Source organism: Wasmannia auropunctata, unplaced genomic scaffold (genome assembly GCF_000956235.1).
Source record: "Wasmannia auropunctata unplaced genomic scaffold, wasmannia.A_1.0 LD336039.1, whole genome shotgun sequence".
NCBI lineage: Eukaryota > Metazoa > Arthropoda > Insecta > Hymenoptera > Formicidae > Wasmannia > Wasmannia auropunctata.
The window spans coordinates 406124-416356 of record NW_012026851.1 but is presented as its reverse complement, the minus strand read 5'-3'; the positions used below and the strand labels follow the sequence as shown (position 1 = coordinate 416356).

At 33.2% G+C, this 10233-nt stretch overlaps 3 protein-coding genes across 3 annotated transcripts in view; 1 reads left to right on the top strand and 2 right to left on the bottom strand.

Moving 5' to 3' along the window:
• LOC105451971 overlaps positions 1-10210 on the bottom strand; it is a 17142-nt gene extending 6932 nt beyond the window's left edge. Inside the window, exon 1 of the mRNA XM_011692720.1 lies at positions 9904-10210. The gene's annotated coding sequence lies outside the window, so the exon portion shown is untranslated. The remainder of the gene's footprint in view (positions 1-9903) is intronic.
• LOC105451973 (beta-1,3-galactosyltransferase brn) lies at positions 186-2358 on the bottom strand. The gene is made up of 2 exons (XM_011692725.1): positions 2098-2358; positions 186-1805 (listed from the first exon to the last, which is right to left on the bottom strand). Exon 2 carries the CDS (start codon positions 1746-1748, stop codon positions 363-365), a length of 1386 nt encoding a protein of 461 aa, XP_011691027.1. The 5' UTR covers positions 1749-1805; positions 2098-2358; the 3' UTR covers positions 186-362.
• LOC105451974 (probable G-protein coupled receptor B0563.6) lies at positions 5378-8883 on the top strand. The gene is made up of 6 exons (XM_011692726.1): positions 5378-5676; positions 5925-6184; positions 6682-6908; positions 7633-7937; positions 8037-8271; positions 8517-8883. Exons 1-6 carry the CDS (start codon positions 5654-5656, stop codon positions 8721-8723), a joined length of 1257 nt encoding a protein of 418 aa, XP_011691028.1. The 5' UTR covers positions 5378-5653; the 3' UTR covers positions 8724-8883.
• Positions 10211-10233: the final 23 nt, after the last annotated feature.

Below are 10233 nucleotides of genomic sequence, written 5' to 3'. Positions count from 1 at the left end.
TCTTTCATTTAAATGCGTTTGAATAATTACTTTTAAAAATTTGACTTTATTAGAAGATATTGAGGACTGATATAGGATGGAATCTATTCTAGACAATTGCAGAATATTTTTTACAATAAATCGTCCGTTTTCATATAATTATTATTTTACATATTGAATATTCCGTTTTCCTTCTGCATATATATATATATATATATATATATATATATATATGCACACATTCTCAGTTATACTATAATTTAAAGATATTTCTGCCAAGATATGCTATTGCGATACTTTGTTCTCCATTGTTAAATGGAGACTATATCTAAATCTGTAGAATAGTATATATTACGAAATTGTTTTGCATTGTTTAAATAGATTTAAGCATTTCCAAGAGCCTTTTGTTCGTTCCATACTTGTAGGAGTTCGTTTGGATCTTCGTATCCATGAGACGTTATGACATATTTGTAACTATATTTCGTATAAGCTTTCTTATAAAAGTGAAATTCCTCGCAATGAAATGGTACTATATCAGCTTTTTTAGCTACTAAACCTATAAAGATATCGTCGAATCGAAAGTGCTTAGTGTAGAAACTGGTGTAGTACAAGTCCAAGAGAGCTTCCTTAGACAGGATGTATGCACCAGCTGTGACATATGGTGGCCATAAATTATACGGATATTCTTTTAACGTGACATACCATTTAGAGAATTTATGCCGATGTGGCGTAGATCGCATAAATACGAATCCTGCAAACAGTCTGATGTCGTCTGGCAACTCAAAATCGAAAAGCTGTCGCTTCGTTCTATTCGACGTAGACGTGTTTAGCCTGAGCAAATGTTCATTTTTTACTTTAAGGTTTTTATTAAATTGTCCTACTTGTTTCTCGTGTACATTATTTTTCTGAGTATTATTATTTGTAGATTCATAAATGACTGAATTTTGCGTCAAAGACATTTTGATTTTTGAGTTGTATGTTACATTTTTATTGTTAAAATTGACGTCATTATAATCCACTAAATCCGACTGTTTGATTTCTCTTTTGTGTGCACTGTATACTTTCCTGGATTCCATCAAGTAAAACGGATAATTAGCTGGATTTCTAATAAATGTCGCTACATTTTTTACAGATACATACATGTCATCATCGACAAACATGTAAAACTTTGAATTGGAACAGTACTTCACTAACCATTTAAAACTCATCATCGTTTTTATAGTATTATTATAGTACGAATCTACAAAGTCTGCTTGTACGATATCTTTGTAAATCCCCGCCTCTAGTTTAAGTTTGGCCTCAACTTCTTGGTCGTCCGGATGTGTACCCACCACGAAAATAGTTCTTGCTGGCACATCAAAGAATCTTTTTTCGATTCCCCATGAATTTCGTATAGCAGTTCTTCTATCAAAATTTTCTATAGCCGACTTTACTATATACACAAGACGAAGCGTATCATCTGCATCTTCCTTGCACTTTTGTGGCTGTTTTAAGATAAAAGTATATCTGTACTCGTTTATAGGTTCAACTTCAGGTTTCTCGTTACGTCGCAGAGCATTTACGAATTCATGTACATTGCCTTCGTACGGATACGCAAAGTTTTCATCATACGTGGCCTCAAATAGGTGCACAAATGCTCCAAAAAATTCTAATAGTGCTATCATGCCAAAGGCACAGAGCACGTATCCCAGTTTAACTCTTGATATAGCACGGCGACACCTTTGAAAATAAAGGCGGAACAAGTAATATTCGAGCAAATAACAACACATTTTGTCAGCCAAACTTCTGCATAATCCGTGCAAATTTTTTCCCTCGAGTAATCGGTCCTACAATAGAAATGTTCCATCGTTTGAAATGTTTAATCGTTTTCTATTTATATAAACACTATCGCATCACATGAGTTTTTTCGATTATCAAGAAAGAATGTCCTTAGTCTACCATTCCCTCAATTTTATTTCTATTTCTACAATTTGAAAACACAACAGCTACAGCTACCAGAAAGTATATAAATTTTTCTCTGTCATAACACGTGCAAATACAATTTAATTAGTTTGATCATTTAATTAAATTAATGACAAGTCTGTGCACACAGATTAAACTTATAAAGTGACAACTTACGGATTATCGACAATCATTTCTCATTCAGATACTACTGGAGAATATATAGATATCTTTTTTTCTGTACATATGCGATTGTGTGACGTTTATGTGACAACCTCACACTATTGAGTTGGCGTTGAGCGATAAGACCACCTTAAAAATATATATGCGAGATCGGTGTACTTTTTTGTTTTTTTTCTTCATCGCCATCTAACCGATCCCTTTCAGGAAATATTGCAAGTGCATCTGAATGTCGTGGCGCCTCTACAGGAAACTTGCTCCAACTAAAAGTCCGATCACGTGCAGTGAACTTGACAAAAGTCAATAACTGCGACTTGAAAAGGCCTTATCACAGTTTCACGTCTCGCTGTTAGAGGGAGACATAAAAATTCTTAAGAGATAATATTTCGCAACGCGATATATATATTCTGATATTTTAAAAATTATATTTAAAATATAATTTAAAATATATTGTATATTTAAAAGATATAATTGAAATAGATATTTAATATACAAATTGAGACTCAGAGAAAGGAGGAGAAAAAATTACGTTTAATTATATTTTATATCAATTTAGAGTATAATGACATTTTGCACATTTATATGTTTATTTATTATATTGTAACAAATTTTTTTTAATTAATACAATTTATCAAATTTGGTCAGTTATTTTTTTTTGTCCTTAAAGTTAGCGAGGTTGAACCTATAAGAGAGAGTGTTCATTGTCCACCCTCCTGTTCGTCTACCGTGCTTGCGAATAAATTCAGTGACTCGGAAAAATGCATATTTTGCATTTTATTTCAGGTTGATTTTGATTAATTGATTCTACAAGTATAATTTACAAAAAAGTGAATTATACAACAATCTCTTGATTTAATATATTATTATAATTATAAAAAAGTTGTATGAACAAGTATTTCATATTTGAATTTAAAAAATTTATAGATATTAAATTTACTCATTAAACTCATCACAGTCAATTTTAATCTTTTTAAAAAAAGATCACAATTCAAGTAGTACGTATCTTTTTTTTTTGTCACTTCTTGATATTTGAAAATTGAAAAGTAAAATTTGCTTATAGAATTTTGGTTTAATTAATATTTGTTTTTTAGACATTAAAATATAACATAAATATATGACAATAGCTGAAATAATTTGAAAATATTCCAATTTCGATATTTAAATAATTGCGACCTCGAGCATTCAAATTTATTATATTTTATTCAGTTTCTTCCGCAGTATTTAATAATAATGTATAAAATCTTTTCTGTTTTAGTCAATCTTAATTTCAAAATCAATTAATTAAGTTTAATAAAAACTATTAAAAAGGGGAAAATTTAAAACTACTTTCACAATAATAGTTATAATTTAAGCTAATTATTTTCTTATTTTTATAGATGTAAAACATATAAGAAATCTCGGATAAGAAATTCAATCAATTCTAATTTCTTCTACAATCATTCAGCGTAGCCTAATTGGCGAAACGAGAGTAGACAAAAAAATAGTAGAATCTAATCGAAAGTATCTAAGAATTAGCAAGAGTTGTCAACGATTTATAGCTATTAAAGTGATCATCCATCATCCTGCATGTAAAAATGATAAAAAATGCAATAATAATATATTCACGTCCGATGTTTAAGATAAAAAGGCAATGCCAAGGTTTCAAGGCAATTCCAAGGTAATTCAAGGTGAGGACAAGATGAAACAGGTGCTCCAGATGAGAGAGCAGCACATTCTATTACAGGGCATTTCTATTCGACACTATCCGGTGAAGTTGTTCGCTTGTGATTGATGTTCGAGAAGGACCGTGTTTTTCCGTCGAAATGGTTTTTCTCGCGCAAAAATTCGCAGATAATTCTCTGCTTTTGTTTCGCGCGTCGCGAATGAATTGCGAGTTCATCGTTTTCCTATAATGGCGAGCTCCTTACCACGGCGATGTTCCTCGGCACCTCAGATCCGTTCATCGTCGTCGGTGGGTCTTTATCGATCAACGAAGCGGAAACGCGATCGGGCGAGAGAAATGTCTCTAACAATGTTTTCCGCTTGAAAGAATTAGCCGCCGACATTGTGGGGACCATCCTCCTTTGGCGTAGGCGACACGCCATCGATCGTTTTTCGTTACGAATACGCGCGTCCACTCGCTTGACGCCTTTCGACCCTGATCTCGATAATTTGACACCGCGATTATTAATCTCTATCGAGATTCTATACCGTTCATCGTACCTCATCTTGCCGTTAACGTCCATATACTTGCTTCCGTCAGAGCTTTCGACGGCTGACCTTCTGCGAGTTCAACGAGGACTCTTCGGAAAACTAATTGTTTTTCGGATCAATACTCTGTTGTTTTTCCAATTTATAGCTTTTTTAATTAATCGTTAAACAATAGAAATATCCCTTTTTGTTTGTATATATATATATATATATATATATATATATATATATATATACAATATATCTTCTTCTCTTCTTTCATGAAAATAAACGATACGAATAAATTTATTATTTTCAGTTTTTGCGTTGTGATAACATCTAATCACGCCGTCTCAAAATCCTGCATGGAAATACCTGGCTGAATCTGATTGTTTTTCACAGTATTCGCACGTTATCTATATGCTTCATAATACATTCATATCATTCTCTTTGGCACAATTAAATTCTGCAATTTTTTTTTAATTCGTTAGATTTTTCAGCATGGCATATTCTAGACGCACAATATTCATAGGAAATGGAAATATAGAATATTCAAAGATGCTACATCTGTATAGCTGGAAAATTGTGTTTCACATTAAAATAGCTTTCTTAAATGAAATGGATAAATTTGAAATTGACATTTATATTTTCTGTTTCCACCAAAACTTCAATAAACGACACCAAGTCATCTTTTCGAAAAACAGAGAAAAACTGAAAATTTCCCTTTTTCCTTCATTCCATAATTGTCATGAATCATTTGAACGTAGGGCAACCTTATCATTTACGACAATCGAGGTAGCTGCGTGAACTCACGATATTCTCTAATAAAAAAAGAAGTAATAATGAATGATTGAAGTATAACCATTTTTTAAATAAGGGAAGCGTTATATATTGGTTGCACACTTTATAAAACACAATAATTCTGATTAACTGCATTTTTAGTCTTACTTTTTTTTGTTGCATAATCTGTGTTTTCTTCTTCACGGTGATGTATTTGACCGTAAAGAATTAACAATTAATAATAGACCTTGTTGTTTGTTCAAGCAGTTTGACCTTAATAAAAGGTTTAAGTCTATCATCTACTATACATGTTTAAATAAACCCTGTACACCTTTCCGGGGCTTGCGCAGTTATATTCTTCTGAAGCAAGATCTATGAAGTGGATATGCCACAGGTGAACCTGTTAGAGTCTATCATGCCTTTGTTGAAAGTAGATTTGCAGCTGGCTATTAGAGAGAAAAGGGGAGAAACAGACGTGCGACGTGCGTGTGAAAAAGACGCGAGACATCAAACAATAAAAAGCTTCTAAATCACTTAATCGACATTACAAGTTCTTCAACGGCGATCGTAATTCATATAATTAACAATCAACGGAACGCGTACAATGCTGACAGGAGTGATCGACGGGTTCGTATATCGCAGTTTTATATACCTAGTATAATATTCTTCATTAACAATAGTTTTGTTCCGCGTCTTTTTTACTTCTGATAAAATGTTAATTGAGAATTAATTGAGCATATGGACCATTCATTGGTCGAATTAAATAAACCTATCTTAATAACCACAATCGCTTATCTTCATCATCAATAAAATTGTGTTGCTTCTTTTCTATGACTTTTACACGTGCGAGAGCCCAATGAAAATGCTTTTTACAGTACTCAGTTGTGTTGCGAAAATGATAATTCCACTGTCGGACGCATGCTTATCGAGGATGATGTTATTCGAAGCCAAGCGACGTCTTTGATGTGGATCTCTTACGGTATCGTAGTCCCGATCATACTGACCATCGGCGTTTTCGGCAATGCGGCAATCCTTATTGTGCTATCCGGCCCAGTGTTTCGCGGTATCGCGTATCTGTACTTCAGCGGACTCGCGCTGGCACACATCGGCGTTATTTTGTCTTGGATAACAATCAGTTTGTACAATCCGATATCCCGTATTAATGTGCATTGCAGAAAAAAGTACCGCTTGGCTGAAGAAAATCGCAAGACTGTTGTTTACATCCATATCCAAACAAATTAATTGAATTAATTTAACAGACAACGCGACAACACTTGACTGCATTTTATGCGACGATGCTGTGACGTTCAGCAGACAAAATACATAGCTCAATGAGCTCTCAGAGCTCTGATTCTTTATAACGACTGGTTACATTTGGATTCAGAATGGCAAAGAACTAAAGACAAGTACCAATCATATTACAGCATCACTAAGTGCTCATTGAGTTGTTTTGTCTTGCAGCCAATTAAACTTGATTAATTGTATCAATTACCAACGCGTGTACTTCTTCCGCCCGATTAATTTACAGCAGCGTTTGCGCAATAACAGTCTTTTTTTCTCAATGCACAATCGTCATGTAACAAAATATTACAATGTAATATGTTATATCTAACAACTAAATATTTGTTTCAGCGCTGAGATTGGGTTACGGTATGAGCAATAATTATCCGTCAGCTTTCTACCATGCTCATCTTGAACTCGTTTTTCTAAACGCCTTCTCGGCCGCCAGCGTTTTTATTATGGTCTGCTTAATTGTAGATCGATATATTTTTGTATTCTTCCCGGCACGCATTCGCACCGGAAAAACACGCAAGAACGTCAACACTTTCATACTGTCTTCTTTCATTGCCGGTTTCATGGTAAATAGTTTTACATAAAACAGCATTTTTTTTCCTATCGTAAAATACATTTAAGATTCTTTAATTAAAAACTGAAGTATCGAACAATCTTTTATATTCTCATTCCGTTGTAACAGATCTTTGCTATCATGGATATTTTTATGTTTCACTTTCTCACAGGTATCTGTTAATAATGTATATTTTTATATTATAAAATAATTATCGAATATAATTTAATTCGATTTAAAATTTTCCAAAATACCGCGATATTTCATAATCTTATGTTTAGATCGTAATACGATCTTGAGACGCTGTACGATTAATTTTTATTGGCTGGATGGAATCTTAAGATCAATTATGATCACTTAAAATAATCTTGAATATGAAATCGGATTATGAATATTGTTCTAACAAATAACTAAATGAATTGTTCTAACAATTATTAACGACAATTATATATTGCAACTTTATGAAGATTTGCTTAGTTAATATTATTTGTGTATTTATAGAACTGATCGAAAAAAAATTGATGAATGACAACATTGCCATACGTGCTGATGCACTAATGATTTTTAATAAAAAATTGTATAAATCATCACAAATCGATTAATTTGCTGATTCGGGTCTAATACTATAACGAATGAATCTTTATAAACAGACGTATCAACAGATATATGCCACAATGAAATATATGTATATAATTATTGGAAGCATTTTATATGTATATATTTTATTTTGTTTATAGATTAGTGGTCCGCTATCGGTTATGAGAACCGTTCATGCGGAGCAAGATGCAGGATCCGGCACTTCTTTTACATTGCGTGAAAACGTATTCGTTACGCAAAGTGCGATATGGAGAACGTATATTTGGATAATGGAGATCATAGTGCGAATTTGCCCGTCGATCGTATTTATTGTACTGAATAGTTTAGTCATTAAAAGGTTTTTGCAGCTGAATGCACAAAGCCGACAATTTCATGCTGTTTCGGACAAATTACGGACCAACAAGACGCCTGATACATCATTATTATCTCGAAATCGAGGATACAAGTATAATAAAAAATTGATTTTAATTTTTTAAAGCAAAAGATCAAATATTGTGATTTTTTTATTTTGGACAGCAGCGCTTATAAAAATCATTCTTTGCAGAGAGGAGCAACACTTGGCGATATTGACGACAACAATGATTCTATGCTTTTTTCTAACGGCAGTTCCGCCAAGTCTTACGTCTATATTGTACACCGATCATCACCCATTAGACTTTCGTTACCAAACGTTCCGAGTGTATTCGACAATCGTCGAACTCAGCAATTATGCCATTTATATTCTTATATATCTCGTTTGCAGTACGGAATTTCGAAGGGAGTTGTTGCGATATCTACAAGTAAGCATGTATTGACTGACAATTTTCATTTGAAAATTTTATTGTAAATCAATCAAATTTGAATTACGTTTTAAGTAATCGCAGCAGTAAAAGATAACATAAAGGTGCGAGATTGAGCGCATATTAATTAAGCTTTTAAATATAAACAGATTATATGTTAGTAGATTGTTATAATTTATAATTGCAAGATTATAAATATTCGCAATTAGATGAGAGTACAATGTGATTAATTTTCTTTTAAACAGGGAAAATGTAACGAAAATTCGCCAGACGTTGATCTGCCGATAGGCCAGATCGAGGACTACAGTCGGCATGGCACTACTATTCGACTGACACCAGAACACACTAAATTGAATTCTCCCGAGTCGCCGACCAAAGAAACTAGAATGGAGGAAGACGCGCCTTCATCAGAAGCTTCTGCTTTTATGTTAGAACATCGTGTTATCGTATAATTATACATTAATCAATATATTCATGGAATCAAAGGCAATTAATCATTTGTATTTATTATGTGTACGTATTTGTATTTAATAATTATACCGCTGTATATTTTCGATGCGAATGGAATTCTGTGTATATTTTAATTAATATATGGCTTCGAGTTTATATGTATGCATATGAAACGATTCGATTAATTTCTAATATTATACATATATATATATATATATATATATATGTGTTATATATACATATATATATATATATGTATATATATAATGTATATATATTAGTTTCTGTACTATATAATTTGGATTAGAGATTGATGTAAATTTAAAAATCAATATTTCTCCTTCTTTAACCTTCCTGTATATATATCGTATTCAATAGATTTCTTCATGACTGAACTTTCGAATATATGTTTTTCTTAATTTTTTTTTCTTTACATTGTACATCATACATTTTTAAATACGTGGAACTTAGGAATTTCATGTGTATGTGATGATTAATTTCTTTATCGGCTTTGGTTTAATTATAATTATAATTTTAAATATTTTTAATTATATATTATACCTATATATTTTTCTTATTTCTATTATATGAACAATTTGGATTAATCATAAAATGTAAATTTGAAATCGACGGTTGTGTTTGCTTACAGCATATATCATTTCATCCTTGCATGTGTTTATCAAATGATCGAGGTGAAATATTGCAGTATGGGTTACCGACGATCTCAGATAACTATACTATTATCATATATAGGAACGCTATTTATCATATGCATCTAATTCAAGAGTCGATAATATCGGTATCGCGTTTTCGTTTCGCGGAAGATCCGCTGTGTGGCCTGTGTGAATGGCGTGGGTAGTACGTTCGCGTGAAAGTCACCTAATAAAACTGTCGCATATCTGCCATATTGCGTTGAACAGTAACATAGCTAACGCGTCGCTATGATCGCGCGGATCGCACTTGACAAATCTGTCATCTTATCTCTCAAAAAACTGTATCCGACGTCGAATTTTCTATCGAATCGACGCCGTAAGACCTGAAAATGTCGAAATTCGCCACCGGATCGCGAATTAACCGGAACACAGCGTTCAACGTACGCGATTCTTTCTCGTGTTAAAAATTTAGACAGCTCGGCGAAGTCGCAGATATTAATCCCTGATTATCGGTTCATGCATAAATTACCTGGCAATAATCCTAGGCTTGCACACGTATCCTGGCATTCCTGGCTGTATTTAGAGCAGAATATCCAAAATATCCAGGTTAGAACGGCGGCTCCTTGTTCGATATGCTCCACGCAGGATCGCCGGTACTTCGACGCTGCCACACAAAGCACTCGTGATTCACACATGTACAAAACACTGCATGCTAGCACTGTATTCCATCACTGTATTCCTTACACTGCATTCCTTCACTGCATTCCATTTTCGCTGTATTCCATCATCACTGTATTCCTTCACTGCATTCCTTGATCACTGCATTCCTTCACTGCATTCCATTTTCGCTGTATTCCAT

Bases quoted from the DNA above. Each gene is read 5' to 3' on its own strand.
- LOC105451973 (XM_011692725.1), bottom strand. From the start codon at position 1,748: ATGTGTTGTTATTTGCTCGAATATTACTTGTTCCGCCTTTATTTTCAA.
- LOC105451974 (XM_011692726.1), top strand. From the start codon at position 5,654: ATGCTGACAGGAGTGATCGACGG. The intron at 6,185-6,681 runs GTTTGTACAATC...TATTTGTTTCAG, and splicing joins TTTGTCTTGGATAACAATCA to CGCTGAGATTGGGTTACGGT. The intron at 6,909-7,632 runs GTAAATAGTTTT...TTTTGTTTATAG, and splicing joins CTTTCATTGCCGGTTTCATG to ATTAGTGGTCCGCTATCGGT.